The 24,730-nt window shown below is 40.4% G+C and overlaps 1 protein-coding gene across 1 annotated transcript in view; it reads right to left on the reverse strand.

Moving 5' to 3' along the window:
• Positions 1–19,373, reverse strand: part of CEP192 (centrosomal protein 192) — a 71,295-nt gene extending 51,922 nt beyond the window's left edge. The window contains 14 exon segments of the mRNA XM_032107687.1: positions 265–311; positions 1,782–1,936; positions 3,458–3,580; positions 4,375–4,608; positions 4,981–5,570; positions 8,709–8,895; positions 12,434–12,584; positions 13,258–13,415; positions 13,703–13,843; positions 14,889–14,987; positions 15,661–15,872; positions 16,293–16,439; positions 17,454–17,504; positions 19,210–19,373. Of these exon segments, the coding sequence (XP_031963578.1) occupies positions 265–311; positions 1,782–1,936; positions 3,458–3,580; positions 4,375–4,608; positions 4,981–5,570; positions 8,709–8,895; positions 12,434–12,584; positions 13,258–13,415; positions 13,703–13,843; positions 14,889–14,987; positions 15,661–15,872; positions 16,293–16,439; positions 17,454–17,504; positions 19,210–19,320 (2,406 nt within the window). The 5' untranslated portion in view covers positions 19,321–19,373.
• Between the last annotated feature and the right edge of the window lie 5,357 nt (positions 19,374–24,730).

Below are 24,730 nucleotides of genomic sequence, written 5' to 3' on the forward strand. Positions count from 1 at the left end.
GAACTACAAGACATTAGAGGCTAGGAGCAAACAACAATTTTCACAACTGAGAAAGATTAGATGGAGTCATACTCCCATGGTACTAATTAAGTGATCTGCAAAATGGAGGCAAAGCGAGGCATGCCAGTACCTTTACAAACTTAAGGTATACATAAGACAATAAACATAGTTCAACTCCCTCCCTCCTCCTCTCACAGAATTAAGTCTATTAAAATATTAGTATTAGAAAACACTTAATTTCACTGTATTTGGAAAAGCTTTTACCTTGCTCTCCTTAATGTCTGGAAGAAAACATATTCCAGCTGGCAAATCTGAAACATAAGAAAGTGGCGTAAGCAGTATTTTAGTAGTAAAACATGAGAACATAGTAAGTGCTACCTGTTCTCTAAGGCAGTAAACAGAGCCTCTGGAAGGTCTTGGTGTACTCCATAGAAAGAACCCAAACATACACATTACCACAGCACCAAACCTTGTATGTTCTTATGACAATGATCTAAAGGATCTTGTTAAAATGGCAGGGCTTCATCAGGGCTAGAACTCTAAAAATGATGAAAGATATTTACTGCCTTAAGGATTTCCATAGGCAGTGCAAGAAAGTAAGGAGCCACAGTTTGTACTAGCAGAAGGAGGGATAAGTGTTCTGTTCCACTGTTGCATTTCACCTACTGGACCAATTCTTTTTATGGATCATTCTAAGCAGCTTCCACTTGTCCATGTGTTGTATCCACATACAATTCAGTTGCAAGTCCCACAAGACAGAGAACACTTTAGACTTGCACATAGAGATTTTAGCAAAAAAGCTTCGTAATTCTTAAGTAATAGATGAGAATAAAAGAAAATCTCCAAACAACAAGTTAAAAATCAAGCAACTAAATCTGATTGGGCACTATCAAGTCCAAACACTGGGCAGTCTCAGCTTTCCAAAGCATCATCATTTTGTTGCCAGTTACTGCCACTTCCTCAAGACTACCATAACAAATGACTGAAGTCAACACTTCCCTGTTAGAACTTGTTTTTTAATAAGGGTCTATTTATATTACAGGCCACAGTACTTTTTAATTGAACATGTTATCTGTCAAAATTATTAATACTTCACAAAAAACCTATACAAATACTTAAAGCTTGGAAAAGGATAATGTCTAAAAGTATATATTTACTAACTATATTTACTGAATTTTAAGGGACAAGTAGAATTTAATCACAGAACCTGGCATTAGCAAAAACCTCAGGCAAGCTTCATATCAGTCACCATGCTTTCAAAATAAGTTTGGGAATATTATTTTGCTTCCACTACTCTATCCATACTTCAAAAAAAGCATAGTTTTCACAGCAAGTATTCAAAACTATTTTTTCATGTACAACCTCCTACAAAGACAATGAAAGACATCTACTACAAGTTGGAACAGGGCAAGAGAAGAGATGCTTGCAGCCTTACACCTACTGAAACAGAAAGGGTAGAGAACAAGTTACATACACTTCTTCCACAAAGTTCCTGGAACTAAGACAGATTACTACTGGCATTCTAATTATGGTACTATGTAACAAACATTATTTTCACGAACTTCCTGTATAGCTTTGTACTTTGAGGAGAAGTCCAAGAACATGTCAACCACTCAACAACAGCTTTCTCTGTTTTCAGTTCGCTCAAATCCAAGAGATTACTTTTCAAAACTCATTTATGATCCACCATAAAACAGCGAAAGGGTCAAAAGAAGACTTCTGTAGCATAAAAAGCTCATTACACTGAAAATAAGTACACCATTTTTCTCAAAATTTAATACCTTCCAAGCGCTCAATTGGAAAAACGTCACGTAAGGTACCTTGACTGCAATTTGAATGCTCAATGATATTCTGAGCTTGCTCTCCGTATATTGAGTGGGTCTCTTTCAAACTAACACAAGCTGTCTGAGGCTCTTCAATTTGTGTAGCCATTTCCCTAGAAAGAGAATTATTTCAATAAAAAATCAGTGAGGTACACAGACCATCATCTCTCAAGATAAAGATTTGAAAAAGTCTCCAACTGCTTTGTCTCAGTCAGTTGTTATCAGTATAGGATAGACTCCAGACACCTGTCATTTTACAATAAAAGAATACATATCAAAATTACAAGGACTTCAGTTTCACAATCTAAACTGTGAAACAAATAGTGAAATTTCATGCAACATATGCCTCTCTACCTATTTGCTCCTCTCTTTCATTTCCGTAAAAAGACAAGTATAAGGACAAAAGGATCTACTCTGGCCGAGTTCCATGATCCACTTGAGACCAAGTCAAACACTTGACAAGATTTCACCAAACCTTTTGTTACACTAGGTAAGGGACCAAATGATAAAGAACATGAGTTACTGAAATTGCACATAGTTAAGTAACAGCTTTTGTAATTATGCAGGAAAGTTATCCTTCACTTCTGGTTTTACAGAACTTTCACACAGGCTGATCAGCTAATCACGCCAGATATTAAAATTTCCATACTTTTGCTTCGATATTTTAGATAAATAAATGAAACTTACATTTGAAAATCTAAAACACAACTATTCCATGTTCTGTGTTTTCTTTTCTTAAGTACTGGAGTACAATCAAGACACTGACTTCCTCTCAAATCTTATATTCTTTGTTTTGATAGGGACATACTGCCTAGAGTATGTCCAATAAAGTGAGAAAGATACACATTGCAGTTTCTGTCACAACAGGAACAAATTTGACCTTGGTTAGAATAACCTATGCAACAGCTTCCAACACTTCCACCACTCAGCAATGCTTTCTCAAGTGTATCACTAACACTAACTATTTCCTAAGAAACACCAATCACTGATGCTACAAGGAAGGCAAATTTAATAGAAATTGTTGCTCCTTTCTGTACACAAACTGCTTGATACTTACCCAAAACATATTTAAATCAGTGCAAAATGCTATTCACACACATGACATGAACCAGAAACATCAGCTTAATTCTAGATTATGTGAACTAGGTAAATACAGGCCACATTCAGATAAGTCAATGAAATAATCATGCTGAGGACATTTTTAATTTGTGTGACTACAACACAAAACCTCACAGTCTAGAAAACATTACTTCCGAAGATTCATTCCTGTCATGTACATGAAGTCCAATTAGTCAATCAAAGAGCAGAATGCTGCCCATGTAGGGCTGCACAGGCTAAGTGGCACCACTGCAGAGGGTGCTTCCACAAGGCCTGGCACTACCCCTCTTCAGAAACCATGGAGGAGCTGTTTTAGTAGGAAAAGCTGCCAGGCTGCCAAATACTGTAAGCTAACAGGCTAAAGCACAGCTGAGCTCTCCAGTTACTGCAGGCCAGTAGTAAAACCTGCTGTTTTCAACTCCGCAATTCAGTTCTGAAGTAGCCCATAATTAGCCATACAGTACATATAAATCTACATACTAACTTACTGGTATTTGCATTTTAGGACAGAATTAGATTTTAACTACCTCACTTACATGTCATCACGAAAGGAGAGGGCAAATCTTTCCACTGGCTCAGGATCTGACTGACTGCTGTGAGGAGATCCTGATAGAGGTGAATGTTTCCCTTCTAAATAGGATGCACAGTCATCAGAAAGCCTGTAAATGTGGAAAGGAAAAACACACATCAGAGTCATTCTAATGCACTGTTCCTGTTTTCCAAACAGTTGGGGGGAAAAAAAAACATATTAATGACCACTTGTTTCCTGAAAGTTATTTCAATATTTTAGCAGTTTTTAGCTAATCTGTATTTACAGATACACATGTGTATCCTGAATGATCCTCTCCAGTCTTCTGTAGCTCCTTAGAGAAATGCCACGTTATAGTTTTTAGTGGCTAGTGGTGTCCTTCTGGAGCACACACTTCTGGAAAGACAGGGTATTAAAGTCTCACCTTACTTGTTGTTAAGTAACAGGACAGCAGTTAAGTGCAAAGGCTTGTTACTCTTCGCTCTATTTCTTGCTGAGCAAGTTTTAATTCTTATACATAACACTAGCTCTTACACATTCTAAAAGGAGGCAGATTCACGTAAATTCAGTGAGCAGTTAAGAGAACACACGTGTAAAAAACATATTATCCTCTACCAACTTTAAACTTGAGTATACTGAGCTGAAGAGCTGAGTTAAAAGAAACTTGACTGTTACCAGTCTAAAAATTAAATTACTCTTAAAGGGCAATTTTTGTAAATGTTAAGTATTTTACTTGTTACAAATTAAATGCAGATTTTTCACTGGTAATACAGACAAACCTGTGGTTGCTGATTACTGACATACTGATTGGTAAATAGTTTTATCACCGACCAAGAAATCTGTGAAATTAATTTTTACTCTCCAGAGTTAAATGCTTCAACTGTTTTTTTTATATTACTGAGTGGCACTTACTGACCCCCTCACCTGTTGTCACCGCCCGCTTGGCTCCTGGCAACAGTGGAGGCCGCCACAGGTAACCCCGGGTTGGAGGAGACGGTGACATTCTCAAAGACGACACTCGCGCTGCTGTTGAAGGAATGGCCCAACAAGCTCGGGAACGTCTCGTCGGCAATATTCCTGAAGTCTTCCATCACCCTGCACACGCTGCCTGGAACAGCCCTCGGCCCGGCAACACGATCAGCCCCGGTCCGGCAGCATCTGCAAGCAGGATCCGAACAGTTTCACACTTACACAAGGCAACGCGCTTTACTCACACATCACTGCCAGTACTCGTGGGCAACCCCGCTTTATCCACAAACGTGCTTAAGAACTATTCCCAGTCCTCTCCCGCCAAGACTTTTGGGGGACACACTTTCACAGCTTTCCTGGACCGCCTAAAAAGAGCGGTGCTCCTGCGAGTCACAGAAGCGCCGCCGCGAGACGTGCCAGCCTATATTTAGCCTGCAAAGCCGCCCGGACCGAGGCAGTCCGAGCCTGCCTTCCTCCCTCCCCGGCCCCTCCAGGGAGCACCTGAGGCGATACCAACTCTGTGTGACCACGGGTCGCGGAGGGAAGGCTGCGGCTGCTCACCGGCCACGCTCCGCCGCGCAGGCCGGGGACGGGGAAGCGGCTGGAAGCCGACGACCCCCTTTTTGCCCAAACAGAGCGGGAGACGGGCTCTGCCCTTCCCGAGGGTCCCAGGAGGAGCGAGAGCGCTCACGGACAGACGGACGGACAGACGGACAGACCGCCAAAACTCGGGACCCGCCCCGCGCCGGCGCCGCAGCGCCCCCCAGCGGCCGGGCGGGCAAAGTTCCTTCCCCTGGCGCGCAACGGAAACGGCCGCGAGAGCGAGCCGCCCCCTCCGACGCGGCCGGGGGCGCATGCGCAGCGGCGCCGCGCGCGCCTCCCACTTGCGCGGTCCCTCTCGCGCAGCCAATGGCGGAGCCGCACGGGGAGCCGGCGAAGGGCCGGGCGCGGCGCGCGGCGGGCACCGAGGCAGCTCGGCGAGGGGCGGCGGGGGCGCTCATTGGGCGCGGCGCGCGCGGCGCCGCCCAGCCCCGCCCCCCGGCCGCGTCCCGGCGTCCGTTAGGCGGGAGCGGGGAGTGGGCGCGTCCCCCCGGAACGGGCACGCGGGGCCGCGCGCTAGCTCCGACCGGGGCGCCGTGGGGAAGGGGATGCTGTCATAGGTGTACTTGGTTTCAGGTATTTGCTTTCAGACCGGCCAGGTTTGGATCCCGGTACCAGTGAGTAGCTCGGCGTCTTCCGGGAAAAGGGCTGCTGAACATCCCGCCGGACCCTGCTGTCCCCGTCCTACCTAAAAATGAAAAAAAAAAAGCTCTTCAGTCGGATTAACTCGTGTGACGTTGTTCATATTCCCGGCTTTGTTTTCTGTCCGGTTTTTGCCATCTGAATCAGTTAGATGAGGCTGAGCAACAGAATCGTTAGGGTTGGAAGGGACCTCTGGAGATCACCCAGTCCCAGCCCCCTGCCAAGGCAGGGTCTCCTAGAGCAGGTGACCCACTCCGGGTGGGTTTTGAATGTCTCCAGACAGGGAGACTCCACGACTTCCCTGGGCAGCCTGTTCCAGTGCTCTGCCACGCTCAGCGTAAAGAAGTTCTTCCTCATGTTGAGGTGGAGTTCGTTGTGTTTTAGGTTATGTACGGACCATGGAAAATTTCAGTTCCGTGCTGAAGTGTACATGTCACTTTTTTTTTTTAAGTAGAGGATGAGATCAGATGCCTTCCAAACATACCTATGCGTGTGTGTGTGTGTGCACATGACAACTTCAATAGAGCTACATCAAAATCAGTGCTGTGCAAGATGTTTTCAAAATGCACTTCTACAGTTGTGTTCCTGGTACGGAGAGTACAAGAATCTACAAGAGTGAAAATCCACATTTATCATAATCAGAAATTCATATGGATTCAAATATGTTCAAAACAAAACCAAACAACAACAAAAGCAAAAGCACCACACACACACACACACACAAAGGAAAACAAAGAAAACCACCAAAGCCATCTCATGGCTACAAGACCCAAAAACTTCTAATCCTGGAAGTTCAAGCTGAGATGTGCTCCAAGCACAGAAACAGTAGAAGGGCTATTGTGGGTATCCTTTCAGAAGAAAAGGGAGAGCAGCCTTACAAAGTGCTGGATAAATTTAAAATATTCCAAGTACCTGCTGTAATTATCCCTTTCAAAGCCTTTCTATAATCTTCCCTCCTAGAGTTCTGCTGCGTATGTTGAAGGGTCCAGATCCTGCACAGAAGCACAGTTCACAGGCTTGAGTCAAGGGAATAGAAGGAAGCATGAGTTTGAGGAAGTGGAGGTGGAAAGTCAAGGATACGGATTGAAGGGTCCTGGTCTGGAGAGAGGTCAATACAAAATAGCAGGCAGGGGGCAAGGCAGACATCAGCCACAAAACCAGCCCGAGTTCATTTGCTGAGGTTAAACTTGGCCACTGTGTTCTAACATGACTTGTTTGTTTACACTGAAACTAACAGCACGTTTCCATTAGTAAGAAGTGTGACTGGAATTAGGATATCTAATAATGTGTTCATCACAGAGGAAAATAATATGACCATGCTGAATAAACAATGCAGTACTAGAAGCTGCAAAAAAATGTCATTACTGTAACTGGTTATTCTGTCACCTCTTCAAGAATTAAGACAGAAATTATTCAAGTGGCTTAACACTTCAAAAATATGTTCCGTTGCTTGCATACCCAGAAACAGTTTGTTCTGGTTTAGGAATGGATCCCAGTATCACAGTGTTGGTAATTTTTAATTATTCATTCTCCCTCAAAGGAATAGTTACTTTCTACCCCCATTGAAGCCTTATCGTTTAATCATGTAACATTTCTGTTTACCATACAAAGTTGGGATGGTTTTGTGTTGACTTTTTCTGGTAAAAGGTGTATAACTTTTTTTTTTTCTTCCACACTTCCGTTCCTGCTGGCTGGAAAGTATCAGCAGCCACCCTCCACACATGTTCAGCAAGCACCCCCTAACACTGGTCTACCTCGTGGGTTTTTAAATTAAAACTCAATTCCTCAGAGAGAAATAAAGAAACACATGCAGTGGATCTGAGCAAATGAAGTTTTCAGTAAAACTTCACAACAACTTGTCACTTTGGAAAAATGCAGGTTACCCTCTTCCTTACCTCATAGTAGTGGTCGAGTCCGGGAAATAGGGTAAGTCCATTTTGAAGCACATTGAAATACACTATTACACTTTGGGTTTCTGTTGCACAGAGGTCTCCTCTTTCCTTCCTCCCCCCAGGGTATGCCCAACAAACTCAGCAGTCACATCCTGTGCAATAATGCTACTCCTGGGAATACCATGTATTCTTTATCCAGCATTATCTTCCTGCCTGTCTGGCACCAGTCTGAGTCGGTGCCAACACACTGATCCACAGCAGTGATGTTCCTGTGCTGACATCAGAAAAGACAATTGACATTTTTCAAGCCAGCACTCCTTCTTCAAAATGTCCTGATTTAATTCAGTCACTGGAAAAAAACTGAGAGAGAATGTGAAATCCAACAGCTCTAGCAGTCTCTGCAGACCTTCAGTACACCCATGGGAAAAGTCAGAGCACACCCTCTGGCACAGACCTGGAATATGCAGCTGCACATCCAGAATGGCACAAAAGCAGAGCTAGAAGAATGGACACCTGAATCAAAAAACCTCCTTCATCAGGAACCTATTAAAAAAGAAAAAAGCCTATTACAAGGAAAAGCATACAAATACAGACCTTTCAGAACAAATTTATTAGTCAACCACAATTATAAAATTTAAATATCTATACAGCAAGATGAAAAATTCTTAAGTAACCAAACACTTCGAATTATTTTGCTGCAGTATACACAGGAATGGTTTAGTTTCTTTAACAAGCTGATCCAATATCATTCTTCACTCAAAGTGTCTTGAAGGCATGTCTAATTTTGAGGATGTGTTTCACATGTAAATGCAGTATACAAAAAGAAAAAATTAAAGACCATACTAAACTGATTTCAAAAAGCAGGGGAAAAAGAATAAAAGGGACAGGCACATTGAAGTCAGCTACTCCATAAAGAGCTCGTGGCTAATACTGTTTATAGGTGGTGCCATAGTTCAAAGGGTACAAATTAAAACGCTCCTTTGATACACAAATAGCATGTTCTAAATGATGTTTGTTTTGCAAAACATGCAAGAAGTTTCCACATTTTAAAAAAAGTCTTCAGTACCAGAGAAGGAATACGAAGGTAGCTGGAAATGGAAGCATTCACAAACACCAGAATCAGGCCCTTCAGAATTTATTTAAAGTAACACATTAAACCCCTTCATTCTCAGGTAAAAGATTAAGAGGCCGAGATACACATCGTCTGCGAGGGTGAGGATACTGGAGGTTGGCAGTGTCAGCATCACAAGACTGCTCTATCAGAGGAGGAGGAGGAAGGAGCTGGGCATGACTGGACCATCTCGATCCAGCCCGTGGGGAATCCAGAGGGGGAAAGAAATACCTGAAACAATTAAGAAAGGAACAAAACACCAAAACAAAAAATCAAACAAAACAAAAAACAAGAAAAGAAGAGAAAGGTAGTAAATACAAGGAGAACCAAAGGGGAGAAAAGACATGCTGGAAAAAAAAAAAGGCTTTAGTATATCCATGCCAAAACCAATAGAACATAATAGCAGAAATCAAGGCTTGTAATTCAAAACAAGACAAATCCGGAAACTGTCCTTTAGAACAATATAATACAGTCTTTTCCACTGAAATTCATTGAAAATAATACCATAGTCACAGCATACATTTTTACAAAAGAATGGACTGCTTTGGAAATCAAAAGGATGTTGTAGTACAGCTATTAACAGGCTTTCATTCTCCCAGAATTTGTGTGGTTTGTTAACAGCTTTCAGTAATGCTTTCTTTATGACACAAAATATACATTAAATATTATCAAAGTACATTTTCTGTATATGAATCTAACTCAGATTAATTTCACAGCATTTCTAGAATAGACGTAAAAACATAATTGTTTTTACATTAATAATATACATTTACAGAGAAAAACTACTTTGAATGAAATACAGTATCTATTGTATCTATTTACACATTTCTGCAAAATCCTCAGTGTAAATTCAAGATTCCTGGTGAACGCAAGATTCAGAATTATGCCACTCCATGCCATTTTGCTGCTGTTTTTATTAGAACTTACCCGTAACACTTGTTCATTTTAGTGTAACTATATCATGTCTTGTTTACAATTCTGTGGATTTACATCAAGGAACAGCTATCAGTTAATTAATGAAATTATGGGACAATTAACAACAAGCTGCATTTTGGTTTATATCTTTGTATGGCTAAAGTGTTTGCATTTTTTAAGGATACTATGTTTAGAGAATTTAAGTACTCCATGTAATTGTAATAACTACCCTAGGAATGTACAAATACATATCAGAAAAAGTACTTCTCTTAGGATGAAGAAAGTATGCCAGTACTTACAAAACATTTATTTGAAGTCATACTAAAGAATATAAATGAAACAATACTGAACTACTAAAAGCCATCATCTGTACAATTGTCAAACAGTTTTCTTATTCCTTTAGAACTAACAGTTGAATATATTACAAAGCAGTTACAACCTTGTAATGTTTAGGAATCTTAATCAAATGCTGAACACTCTGAAATGCAAAACAAATTGGTTCTCAAAACAATTTTAATGAAAGTTATTGTAATGGTCATTTCCCTCCTCCCATCCCAATCAAGGACAAAAATTCTTGTTTTAAATCATGAACTATCTTTTAATTTGACAAGCTTTCAAAAATACGTTCTGATGGAAGTTTTGGGGGTTGGGTGGGTTGTTTATGGTTTTTTCCAAACAAGATGCCTCTCCAAATATTTTTCTATCAGGCATTCCATCAGTATCAAACTGTGCAGGCTAGTACAAAAAACGCACACAACATGTTTTAAAAAGGCTTTTTGAACAGCATTTAGTAGTTAGCAGGCTGCTGGTGTCTTGGGAGAGGTCAAACGGCGTTGGGGAAGGGAAAAAGGAGTTCGTTTTCCATTCCTGTGTGCATGCAACAAGCAGCAAAACACCAAAGTTACTCCAGTTAGCTTGGTATCAGCTCTGCTTTCTGTTAAAAAGGACATAATACAAATGGAGAATGGAAACTGTATCATAAATCTAGACATACAATTACATCAACATAATACAGCCCTACTGGTTTATTTCCTAACAATCTACATCACCTGTTCTGAAATTTATTCTGAGTACAAATCTACTTTGGTCATTGTGCTTTTACAATCTTTCTCAGATCTGCCTGTGCTATAGCTGTTCTAAGTGTTTAAATGTAGAGACATGAAATGGAGCATGTACAGTCAAAGTAAGTTATCTGTAGAATACCTGCTTAGTCAAATGTCAATGCATAAATCTTTATCAGCATGTTAACAGTAACACAGAAATTAGCAAGTGTGCTTACACCACTTGAGCCAATGTCATTACAAAAGAAAACATATACTTAAGTGTGTATCTTTTATAATAAGGCTCAATCCTAGGACAAGACTCCATATGTCTGGAAATTCCACAGCCACTGACTTAATTCTGGAATTAACATTTTGTTACATATTGGAGGCAAGAATAATTTATTAAAAACCAAAACAAAACACCTTCCAAAATACAGAGCTATGAAGGGAGTCTAAAATAATGCCAGAAATTTCAGTTTCACAATGGCTTAGTACCAAGGTCAGGGACAGGAGAAGAGCCACCAGTGGGGTGGGGACAGCTAGTCTTGCCAGCAGCACAGTCTTAGATAAGGAGACTGCGAAACCACACCCTATGCTCAAGAGGTGTAAAACAGCCTGCATTTCCCCACAGGAGCCCAAGCAAATACAGCTACACAGCTCTGGATATACCGTTTCCAAGGCAGGGCTGCATTTCATTTGCTACACTGCAAGTAGAACCTGGAGCCAAGACCAACATCATTCTGCTGCCCTTTCTTGTAGGGACCAGGCCATTACCACTTCCTGTCCTCCCGTTTATCTTGTGAGGAAAATGTGAAACCTCTTCTCAGTTCAACAAGGTTAGGGATCTTGAACTGCCATTCAGGACTGACTGCTGAAAGGGAAGGAGGGGGCAGGCTGGTGCTACTCTCCAAAAGTAAACTTTACTGATAAGCATTCCAAACTGTAAAACAACCCACATGAGCAGCACATGGATGGAAAGGGAAGCTATCCCAAGGCATCTGAAACAAAGGTGGCCACAAAACTTGGAAACTGCTGCTATAGAATCTGGCCACATCGCATTCTTATGCAGGACTTAGAATCCTGTAAAGCTGATGGTACACACTGCACCATACAGATGCAGAACTCAGTGTATTTCTACATTTCAGCATGCACAAATTAAAATGTTTTTTCAGAAGAGGCAGTAAAATTTACCCACTAAACAACAATTATTACAGAATAAAAACCTAACAGAGATTAAGGCAAATTATATGTAATATGAATGCCATATGAAGATTAAAAAAACCACAAAACTTTTATTCAATCGATGCTACACACCTGCAAAACCAAGTAAACTAAGACTAACATTTGATTGTTTAAACCGTATGTTAGGAAGTAGCTTTTCCTCCTTCCCTTCTGCTACATTATCCCAGAGGAAAACAGAGTTTGTTGCTGGTACTTTTGCTTCACTTTTAAACATGTATCTAAAGCAAAAGTGCAGTCACACACCAGTAGGACGAAGCTTCTCCTTCTTTGAAAGTATTTCAGAAATGTTGTTTTTAATAATGTGAAAGGACTAAAAATGAAAATAGTTGTTCACATTGCTTGTTTATACGGACTGATTCAGTATGACTACTGTTTGGTTCATTTTCCTCTTAACATGGCATAACAGACAACACCACAGAGCAAACCAGAAGAGCTTGTAGAAGTACTCATGCCATAAATGACATTGCACTTTAGAAACATGTAAAACAATTATGAGAGCTAAATGGAATTAAGAAGATTCAGAGAAAAAGCTATTTACTGAAAATCAGTCTCTCTACTAATTAACCTACCTGCTGGCAGATGATCCATTTAGTGAATTCTGTAGACTTGTATTGGCTGAACCTAGAGAGGCATTAAAAATTCCCTGCTGAGAACTACCATTCACGGGACTCCCGTTACCTTTCAGTATACCAGTACACTTCCAGCTGTCCATGTAATTAGCTGCAAACACAGATATACAGAAACTGTTACGTTTCTCTTCTGAAGCTCAGCTTTCCCTACAAATATGTTTCAATTGACACACACCTGGTGTGAATCAGAACTGAACTTCCGTATCAATATATAAATTCCACACAGCTGAGGATCTGGCCCCTTAGCTGCCTAATATTCTCTGTCTATCTATACTTTAAAACTGTTTCCACTATTACAATACTGAGGAACAGATGAGAATGAGTAAGGAAACCACCAGTGGGTTTTCGTTGCTGCTGTGGGGATTATGGGGGGATTTTTTTAGTTTGGTTCATGGGGGGAGGTGCATCTATTTGGTTATTTTCTTTTGTTTTCTTTCAAAAATGTAAACAGAAAAAAGCCACTTTGCCTGGACATTGTGACTGAAAGTAGATTTTCTGGGTTTAGCAGCAGGAAAACTTCTATCTTACTCTTTTAAATGACAATTTTATGTAGCTCTAGTCTGGTGAAACAATTTCAGGGTACAGTAACAACTATTCACAGCAGCCTAAATCACGCAAGTATTGCAGCACAGAAAGTTATTTCTGAATTCTATTTTTCTTAAACATCAACAGAAATATAGAAAAAACATCTATCTTTCACAAATCTAAAATGGACACTAACTCTAAGACTATAAAGTTAGTGTGTTTCAGGTGGGTGACCTTACCCTTCCAGAGCCTAACACAGCCATCATCACCAGAGGAGGCAAGCACTGTCCCTGTAATATTCCAGCTCACTCGCCACACCTGGGAGTTGTGATTATCGAACTGTGCCACAATATGGATTTCAAATTTTGTTAATCCTCCTGATGAAGTCAATTCTTTCCTGTTTAAGAGAAAAGTGACAGTTCTGCACACAACTGTTCAAAGGTCTAAGCTTGAACATTATGTTAGAGAGGACTACATCTTTCAAGCAGTTCATATAACAACTGTTATTAGATATGTATTCAGACAAAATTAAAACCTTGCTTACAATCTTGTCACCTTAAAAATCAGGTTGCTAAAAACAATCCTGCATACATTAAGTTACCACTTTTGCTTTACAGAGACTATTTAAACAAGACTGTATAGTATGCATCACATCACACCAAACCATCTTCATTTTAAGCTCACCTTAGAGGTTTTAGTGTGAAAATTCGTACGTCTTTGGTTGCTACAGCCAAGATGTGGAAGGATCTTCCCAGATTTGGAGCAAATGCAATATCATGTACAGGATCTGTGACTGTCATCAGAGCTTCTGCTTTTGCATATTTCCTGTACAGCACAAGAAATTAATCTTTAATGCCATGAAAATCGCCAGTGATGCAAATTATATAAACCAGATATAGTGGACATAGGAAAAACTGTTAAGTATACACAGTCACAGTAAGACTTGTAAAAATAAAATTTTTAACATAAATTTAGGCAATAATTTCAAGCAGATTTCTTCAGAAATTTAACATATCAGATACAGTAGCCACTAAGTACAGTATGCTACATTATTGTAAGTCATACAACAAAAGCAAGAATTGCAGTACAAAGAACATTTTTGTCTACAACTGGAAAAGGGAAATAAAAAGAAACATTCCATTCACAAATCTAAAGGGAATTTACATCTCAGTAACTTACTAAATTTTCCATGCTTTAAAGTAGACCATTGTCTGCCTCCTCTGCTGTATGATAAACACGTATTTCATTTTCTTAGTAAGTTATAGTAACTTTATTGTTAATGCATGGAGAGCATTGCCTGAAGCTGGGCATAAAATCCACAGAACACTTTGGCTCCTTTCCCACATCGATCACTCCCAATCAAACACAATTCCACTGTTATCATTTAATTGGAAGTGGTGATGCACAAACTTCCGAGCCTTTCCAGGTTCTGTGAACTCTCGACTGTACAAACTGAACTTCGACAGAACACGAACAATTCACGAGCGCTTTCTGTCATTATAATCATGCCTTTAAAATCATTGTAAGGGGGCTTTGAACAAAACAGAGCCTGGTGCAACACAACTCAAATTTCAGCTGTTAATTCCTTGTGCAAAATTAAACATATGATTTAGTAGACACAGGAACAACTCTCCCTTTAAAATGTAAGAACACTGGCATTTCTGCAATGACAGAGAATACAATTATCAATATAATTTCTGTTAACATCAGTTACCATTCTGAGGTGCCCCTCTCTTTTCCCATCCAAAGGCTCAGAGAAAAAATTAAGGTATTATTATTTACTACTCCACATCTGATGACAGGAAAAAAGGCCATATAATATAAACAACTTTATGATCCCACAAATGTTATATATTGTTATTTAGCATACCTGGTATTTTCATTATATTCATAAATTTGAACCTTAGCCAGTATATTTGGACTGTTGTCATCACTTCCTACAGCTATCATTGGAGAATGTGCTCGAGAGCTAAAAGGTGAAAACAAATACTGTTGTATTTACAAAAGATCCTACAGAAAGTACAACAAGCCATTTTTAAAATTTCAAATACATTATCTATATAGGAAACAAAACACTACAAAATATCACAAGAAAAAAATCACAAAGAAACAGGAGTTAAATGCTATTCACAGTTACCACTATCTTCACTCTGTTGTTTAGAAAGCCCACTTTATACACTCACTAAGCTGAAATCATTAGGCAACATTATTTAGCAATTCAATATGATGTTCCCAGAGAGAAGAATTGACTTTCCATAATAGACTGCATCTGTAGTCTAGTATTTGCCACAACTTTCAAGGCAGATTCTGCATTCTTTGCAGTGCTTTTAATGATTGATTTAGTGATATTTCATTCAGGTTTTGGAAGACAAATCACATAAGCTAAATGTAGATCAATTCTAGGTTTTAAATCAAATTTTATCCTATCCCATGCATTGAAGTGAATGCCTGTACTCTAAACCTTCAGCACAGACTACTGTTAATGAATAGAATAGTAACTGGATCAGCAGGACACAGCATTAGGTCTACAGGGAAAGCCATTAAGTGCTTCTGCACAAACAGAATTCAAAGCAGTTCAGCCTTGAATGATTTTTCTCTTCCTGTTACAGTCATAAAGCAAACCCTACATTTTAATAACATACCTTGAAGGATTCCAAGAAATACAACTGCAGCTTAGCTTACATGAGATTTCATGCTGTAGTGACCACTGGCTGAGATTCATCACATCTGGAGCTTCATAGATCCTTACAACTCCATCTGCTGAACAGGTTGCTAACATAAGACCCATGTGCTTGGGAGCAAACTTCACATCTGTAACTGATGTCCTGCTGTCTACTAGAGTGGTCCTCTTGACCTGCAAAGAAATTTCCATCAGAAATTTATTCCTGCAGAAGGCTAATCAAAGTCTGACAACACCATTTCATAGGATTGCTTACATCTTCCACCAAAAAATTCCCCCCCCCCCAACTTTTCTATTGTTTGAAAGATGAGCAAGAACAGTCAGTGTAGTTTTGAATTATCTCTTGTCAAAGAAAAACCCCACAACTGTAATTCTACTGTAGATGGAAATTCATGTCTGGAAGTTTTTTGCCAGGGAACATCTTATTATGAAATAGTGATAATAAGTGACACTAACTGTCCTGAATGTGCTATTTAGCTGTTTTTCTTAAACGTTTTAAAAATACTTACTTTGTGTTGAAATTAACAAATTGCCACGAATGAACAAAACATAGCCAAAATCAGGAACTTTATAGCAACAGAAAAGAAGTCTCACCCAGTGACTCTGCCCTCGGAGTTTATCATTTGACTCTCCCACTATTTCTTCCCATACAGCTGCTGTTCTATCAAACGAGCAGGAAGCCAGGACCTGCCCAAATTCAGGATGGGCCCATGTCACACGCCACACGGATCCACTATGTGTCTGCAAGATAACATCAAAACACTGTAGAGAAGCATACTTCCCACATTCATGGGACCCTGTATTTTCATTACTTTCTGCAGAAGAGGATTCTAGGAAGTAGTAACACTGCTCCTTTGAAACCTATGTTCTTTTATACAAAGTTACATAGCAGCTTTGTAGCTGCAGTTCTTTATTCGAACCAGCACTGCAAAGTTTTGTTGCTATTAGTGTTTAAAAGGCAATTATTACAAGTGTATTTCAAGGCATTATTTATTACTACTTCAAGTTCCAAACTATGATTCTGCCTTGATGCAAAAAGTATAGCTCTGTTGTCAATCAAATTTCAGCCACTACCATGCTCACTTCTAGCTTGCTGTACTTTTCAAAAGCACTTGCAGAGCATTACTAATCTTCTTTTTAATATGAAGCTCCTCTTTCACACCTAGTCAACATTCCTTTCTTACAGAATGGGAATTCAAAAGCTTCCCTTGCATTTCCATTTACAGGGATGAATGCATTGTGGTCCTATTAAATATAAGTTTAAGAAGAATTCAGAAGCTGAATGCACTAATTATCCAGATGAAGCAGAGTCTCTACATGACACAGTTCTCAGAAAAGTTTTGGAGAACAGAAAACAGAGGTCGGATGCTGTAACATTAATAGCCAAACGTCTTCCTTTTAATTTTTCCACCTTTTATTTTTTTTAAGTCTTACTATATGCAAAAGGAAATATTCAATTAAAAATTAAGGTACTGTTTTCAACTCCCTAAACACCAGCCACTGATATGTTTACTGATACCAGAGTCTGCCAACATAAGTATTAACAAGAGCAGACTGCATATTAGCCTCTGCTTTAAATGAGAGGCACTAGAGATGTTCTATAAAAGCAAAGAAAAAGTATTTCACACAAGACATACAGAATCTACATCAAACCAAAAGCATTTCTACTCTAAAATTCAGCGAAAATGAAGCATGTTTCTTCAAAAACAAAGGAGAAATTATGGTTACGTCTGTGTAATTTTTACAAATACAAACCTTCCAGCTGGCGGTGCAATGCCAATCTCCATTTTCACTTTTGTCCCAGACCTGTTGAGAAATCAAAATACAATCATACAATTTGTAAATAAAGCTTACTGAGTAGTACATTAAAGACACAGCCATTCATCTATATACATATATATAAAATAAAAATAAAAAATATACACACACCCCCCACTAAACATTTTCATCTAGGACACTGTACCTGGTTCAGTAAAAAATTGCACTTCACTCAACCTTGAAAATATGCCTATTACAAGTAGGGAGAAGAGGCCCTGCCTGCAAAATTCACTATTGTTTGACTTGATCTCTTTTTAAACAGTAAATTACATAGATGAGAAATTATTACAATTCCCAATACTTCAATCATTTTGTTCCAAGACTACACTATTCTGTTTCATTCTAGAGGCCCCAGCATCCCCACATGCTCAGCTCTGGTTGCAAAACCCTAATGCAGCTCCCAGCACTCACCCCAAAAGCAGAGCAGGACAGCAAAATAGACATCAGGGTAGTGGGGGAACAGATCTTGTTTCTCTTTGAGATTTCTGCCTTGATTTTTAACCATATGCAAGTCACTGAACCTTCCCCTCTCTTGATTTCACAAACATCTTCATATTTATGACTTTTTTACTGAAAAATTATGTAGAAAGTCATGAACATAACCAAACAAAAGACACCATCTGACATCCACTCCTGTTTGTCACTCGTTCATTTTAAAGCTTTACTGAGTCACCTCACTTCTGCCACTCAGGACCTCTAGTACAACCTGGGTCATGTTGTCCCTCTGGTTGGAGGAAAACTTCTGAACAATCTCTTAAAGGATTCAGTTATGATTGGAAAGTAACATCACACTGCTGAAGACTGTAGTTTCTGTGTTCAACCTACCTCCTGGTATCTTTTTTCAGAACTGCAAACTCTAGGTAGTGAGTCCAAACCAGAGTTCCCCATGGCTTTGGCCTACTTTCTGGGGGGAGCATTTTATTGTGGCTGGTTATTTGCTTTTTAGTCTGTGGTCAGGGAGAAGAGGCTGCTCTCCCTTGTTCTTAAGCCTAATATACATATGACACAGCTTTCTACCAAAAAACCGACTTTCTCAACCATTTATCTGGACTTAATAAAAACCATGACTGCTCTCTGCAAATTACATTTCTTAAAACTATCCACCTGACTCCTGAATTTTTGTCCATCCTCTCACTATGCACAAGAAAGAGGAAAAGCAATCAACTTTTCGTTCAAGTAAATGCAAAGTGATACTTTATTTCCTCTAAAGGAATGTAAAAATTAATGCTTCTAGTACTTTACACTTTCCCTAAGCTGCCAGAGCACACACAGAACGGTCCGGCTTTTTGCTTACTGGCACTTCAACAGCAGCTTTTTCCCATAATAAACACAGATTACTGGCACTACGCTACGAAACAGTAGTTTCTTTCGTAAATATTCTTTAACAAATACAGATTTTCAGCTGAATAAACAAAACAAGCTGCAGGCAGAGCAGTCGGCAATGTTTTTCCTGCTGCAGCAATAGGTGGGAAGCGGAGTTCCCGTGTTTACACGCGTTCGCACACACAAACACAACGCGCATTATGTGCCAAAGCCTCCCGCCCCCACGTTCCGACACAGCACCGGGACCTCCCGCGGAACGAGCCCGAGGCGGCGCCCTGGCCCGGCCCGACCGGACCCCCAGCCCGGTAGGCCGCGCACGGCCGGTGCCGCGCCACTCGCCCAGCACCAGGCCCGGCGGCTCCCCGCTCACCTTGACGCTCTGGTCGCTGGAGCAGGTGGCCATGCGGCGCCCGTGGAAGTCGAAGGACACATCGTGGATGAGGTCGCGGTGATCCGCTGCGATGCTGCGCGCCACGAACATCCCGCCGCGGCCGCCACACGCGCGCGCGCCTCACGCGGCGGGGCGGGGGCGGGGCGGGGGCGGGGCGGGGCCGCGGCCGCGCGCGCAGCCGCCAGAGCCCGCCGCGCTCGCGGGGGCTGCTCCGCGCGTGCGCGCTCCTTCCCGCCGCCGGGAAACGGGGGAAGGGCGGGGGCAGGGGCGGGACCGGACGGGACGGGACGGGAGTGGGCAGAGTCGGCAGAGTCGGCCGCCGGGGGTCGGGGCAGTGCGTCCGTGCGCGGGAAGTTACCCTGCCGCCGCGTCCGACTGCGACATATACCTTCCCTTAACGAGAGGACGTAACCTCAAGCTGCACCAGGGGAGGTTTAGGTTGGACATGAGGAGGAATTTCTTCTCAGGAAAAGTGATTAGATATTGAAATGGGCTGCCCAGAGGAATGGTGGAGTCACCGTCTCTGGAGGTCTTTAAGGAAGGATTAATGGACGTGGCACTTGGTGCCGTGGTGGTGTTCTGTCACAGTTTGGACTCGAAGATCTCGGAGGTCTTTTCCAGCCGAACTGGTTCTGGGATTCCGCGTGGCTGCCAGCCCGGGGCGTGCGGGCCGCTCCGCGCTCGGGCTGTGCCCACAGCGCCCTGCGTGCGGCGCTCTCGGAGCGCGCCGAAATCGCATTCCATAGCGGATCCGAAAAGCTGAGGAGCTCGCAGTGATAATGCAGATCAATAAACAAACACTTAACGCGGCGCTGTGTGATGTAGTGCATTTGCTTCGTTAATGATTCGCTGTATTAATGAGCTCTGTCAGATGAGCCCTATGGTGCGAAACAATGTGAGATGTGCTTCTGTGTCGGGGAAAGGCTTGGGAGGATGAAGTGCGTGACCGACAGTGCAGGCGGGGGAGGAATCCGCGGACAGGTTGGAAACTCCTATGAGGAAAGGCTGGGAGAATTTGGATTGTTCAGCCTGGAAAAGAGATGGCTTAGGGGTGACCTAATTGTGGCCTTCCAGTACCTGAAGGGAGCCTACAAGAAAGATGGAGAGACACTTTTTATAAAGGCGTGTAGTGACAGAACAAGAGGGAATGGATTCAAACTGAGAATAGGTTTAGATTGGGTAGTAGGAATGAATTTTTTACTGTGAGGCTGGTGAGGCACTGGAACAGGTTGCCCAGGGAACCTGTAGATTCCCCATCCCTGGAAGTGTTCCAGACCAGGCTGGATGGGGCTTTGAACAACCGGGTCTAGGAAAGATGTCCCTGTCCATGGCAGGGGAGTTGGAACTAGATGGTCTTTAAGGTCCTTTCCAGCCCAGGCTGTCCAATGATTCAAAGTGAGACAAGGGGGGGTGTTGGGTAAGATCCAGATTATGAAATAGAAGAGGCAGAACAGAGCCTGGCATGTGATAGAAAACACGTCAGGATAGACTGAGCTCTGGGCGGGAGCTCTAGACCAGTGATGACTGGTCTGTAGTCAGAGGGCTGTGCAAAATAAATTAACCACAGCAGCTGGAGACTCTTGAGGGCTCAATACGCTCACCCCTGATTTACCACCTTCCAGGGAGCTCCTCACTAAAAGAAGCACTTTCTTCCAGTTTGTGTCCTGCAGTATCAGCTCAGATCATGCAGCTCACAGTGCCAGTATTTTTTCAATACCATTAATTTGTTGTGTCACTGAGCACAAGACCGTTACAGCATCTTGTTTTTAAGGAATGTTTCATCTGTAAGCTGTGTTAACTTACTAAGTATTCCGAAGTTAACTACAATAGCTGATAAGTGTTAACAAAGAGAAAATAATTCATGCACTGTATTCCAAATAGCAATAATGCAGTCAGTAGATTTAAGAGAAAAAAAAATAATAAAAAGCTTATGATCATGGTAATAAACATCAAAATCAAATACACTTGTACTTAACTGGTTTATATTTCAGGTCCAAAACAGTACTGAAGTCATCAGAACACCTTCAGTGCCTTATAGCTACGATCCCATTTCCCAATCATGTATTAAGCAAAAAGGGAAAAGGATGAAGTTCCCTGAAACCCGATATATTCAAATTCTACGGATTCAAGTCAGATTCAGACTTTTCTAGAAGATTTTTGGTACCTGCAGCTTTAACGGAAAATTTGTTTTAACATTTTCAAAAAGGCTTTTGCTTCTCACCACCTCATTTAAAATTTTCATGTTCATGGTAATGAGGAGTCAAATTCTGTTCACTTGGTAAATAGAATTTGTTCAGCGATTTGTCCAAATTCTTCACAGAATTATAAAGAAACTGTTAACTGCTTGTGAAATAAACCTGACAGTTCGACATTTAATGCATTTAATTTTGCAAACTGTAAACTACATTCAGTAGGGACTGATGGAGGTGCTGTTATCACATGCCAGAGGGATCCCTTCACTCTTTCTGCATAACCTGCATGCATAATACGCAAGTATTTAGCACCCTAATGCATGTGTTTCATTGATAGGCCTTATTTTCAGAGTAGATATGGTGGTACCAAATGTGATAAGGAATTACAATAGATAAAAAATAATAGATTGAGATAAATTACAACAAACTTGGATTTGAAGGGACACCATGGCTTTAAAATGCTAGGATTCGATTATTTTAGTGATACTGGGTAAGGAAAAGTTAACAGGTTGAAAAATATTTTTTTCCCAAGTACAGCAAATATGATTAAAAATGTTTTCAATTACAGAGGATTGAAAATATGGAAGAATTTAGAAGACAAATCACCGCTGGTTTTACATTCTTGTCCAAGTTGGCCAATGATAGTTTTAAAATTACATTTTTTAAATACGACAGAGCTGAACCTCAGTGGAGAACAACAGCTGGAGCTGAAAAGAGGAATTTGCAAGAAAACTGTCAAGAAAATTTAGAAATCTAAGCTTTACCTGTTTACATTAGTGGAAAAATTAAGCTGGCATTTGTAAATAAGAGAAAACTTGCAAAGCATTTTAAAATATGAGGAGCTAATGAAAGGAAGAGGTAAGTATTTTCTCATTTCTGAAGATGAACTGGTATTGCACAATTCCTCTCCGAGAGAACCTCACTCTGGGCTCTAGGGCTATAGTACAAATACCCATTTTTTCCACCTGCAATCACATGCAATCACTTTGGAAGTTGAAATTTCAGTATTTTCTAAATAATAGCTACAATTTAAGTAATACAATAGGAAAAGCAAGCAAATGTGAGTATTTGTGATGGTTCCTGTGCTGTAATTAGAGTGGAGGTAAGATTTTCATGCTATTCTTATATGTAAGAAAAAAAACCAAACAAGAAAAAGGCAAAAAAATCCCCCCAACAAATAATAGTAATGCATGTATTTAGATTGCTAAGGAGGAAGATTGGTTTTTAACCTTTCAGCATAATTAGGGACATGTGTACTTTGAAACTTCAGTTATTGCTTCATTCAAACAGCTGGAGAGACAGTGCCTAATAAAAACATTAAAACTGACTTATAAGTTCTTTAGTTTGTGGCAGCGTATCTGAATGGTTGATTTTTTCAGCTATTTTGGGGAAATGTCTTTTACTGTAAACCACTGACTATGTTTATAAAAAATTGCATTTTTTTTTCAGAACAATTGTTTCCAGTCAGTGATTCAGCTGTCAAAACCCAATTCTTTTGCAATTTTAGTAATGTAATGATTTTGTTGAGACTTGAGGATGTTACAACTAGCAAATGAATATTTTTCACCTGCTGAAGTATAGTTTATTTCTTCAGCCAGTAATATCAGTATAATTGGAGCAGGACAAAATTGTCAGATTCACAAATAATTGGCATCAATCATTTTCATTTGAACAATATATAAATATGTGTGTCACAAATGCATATTTTGACCTAAAGTGTTTGTTTTCTCTGACAAGAAACAAAAATTGTACACTTCAAGTCAAGATTAGGCTTTATTTCTAACATTTTAGTTTGGTCAGTAGGCAAAAAAATAAAAAAACAACCGAACACCAGGAATTTTTTTTTTTATACCTGTACATATACACAATTATTTGTCCATTTTTAAATACAACCAGCCCCTGGCCTCATTCCCTAGATTCAAAGCAAGTTATGTCAGTTTAGATTTATTTAGAAACTGGGTCCAAAATCTTCACTTACTTAAAAAAATCCAGGAAACGTGGGTGATTGTCATCCCAGAATCTTAGTTTACTGTGGTGTCTGGTTTCAGTCAGTACCGAGGAATGAGATAAATACATTTACCTCATGTAGACAATTTTATCAGGTTTTTTTTGTTAGTAGAAAGACTGCCACAGAATGGACATTCAATAGAGGAACCACTTCATAGTGAAACATCATAATTAGCAAAGGGATGAGAGGACAAGATACAGCTTTTGTTAAGGCGAACAGTCATTAAATAGACAGCCAATTAGGATGGAAGGCATCCAGTATGATGAAGAGTCATTCACATTTTCTGGGAAATAAAACAACAACTGTTTAAATTCTTTTAAATGGCCAGAATATCTCCTGCATTAAAAGTAAGACAAAATTTGTTGAGTAAGATCGAATATCTCTGGACCTCTTCAGGAAGATTTCAAATGTTACTAAAGAATTGGCTATAAAAGCTAACACACTACATCAAAAGAGGGATTTTCCAGTGATGTAACATGAACACAAGATATCTTGAACCACAGAAGTCTTGACATCTGGGGTAGTATGGTAAATCAGATGGAAATAATATGAATAGTATGTGAGCGCTTTCCTTTTGCTTCGTCACTCAGGTCTAATATAAACCTTTGCTATGAATAAATACTTCAATTTCTTTTTATCTTAATCTAGGTGAAATTAATAACAAATTCAAGACTGCCTAGGGAGACATTCCCCTTTGAATGGTGTAACAAATCCAGAAAGCAAGGCACTGAGTGCTGAAAAGTGCAGCAGCTCCCTGCTGCACTTCCAGAGTAACCAGAGGTTTGTAAAGTTGGTTCACAATGGGCCAATTCCCACTGCACAGCAGTGGTTGGCAGCCACCATGGCCAGGTCAGGGGGCTACAAGCATCTGCTGCTGATGGTAACCAGAACACTCCGTGTCACATAGCAAGATAACGGGAAGCATGCTGGAACTCACAGAAAACACAGGAAGTTTGCAGTTTCCAGTTAACTGAGCCGTGAATTAGGATTCAACTACCAGCTAACCTTGGAGACTTCCTCTAACAGCTGAATAGTAAGGAAAACTTTCTGTTTGTGGTGATGGTGTGCATGAGGTGGAAAAGACAGTCGTACTTTAACATTACCATTTGCATAATGATGTGCAGAGGAAGATCACACAGAGCTGTAACAATCCTGATACATATTTTTTAACATTTTGATTCAATATTATATATTGATTAAATTAAATTGAACCACTGCATAGAAGAAGAAATAAAAGCATCTATAATAAGGTTAGTTTTTCACTTTTGATGCAGTAGGCCAATTTTGTTCTCAAATGGAC

This window comes from Corvus moneduloides, chromosome 1 (assembly GCF_009650955.1).
Source record: "Corvus moneduloides isolate bCorMon1 chromosome 1, bCorMon1.pri, whole genome shotgun sequence".
NCBI lineage: Eukaryota > Metazoa > Chordata > Aves > Passeriformes > Corvidae > Corvus > Corvus moneduloides.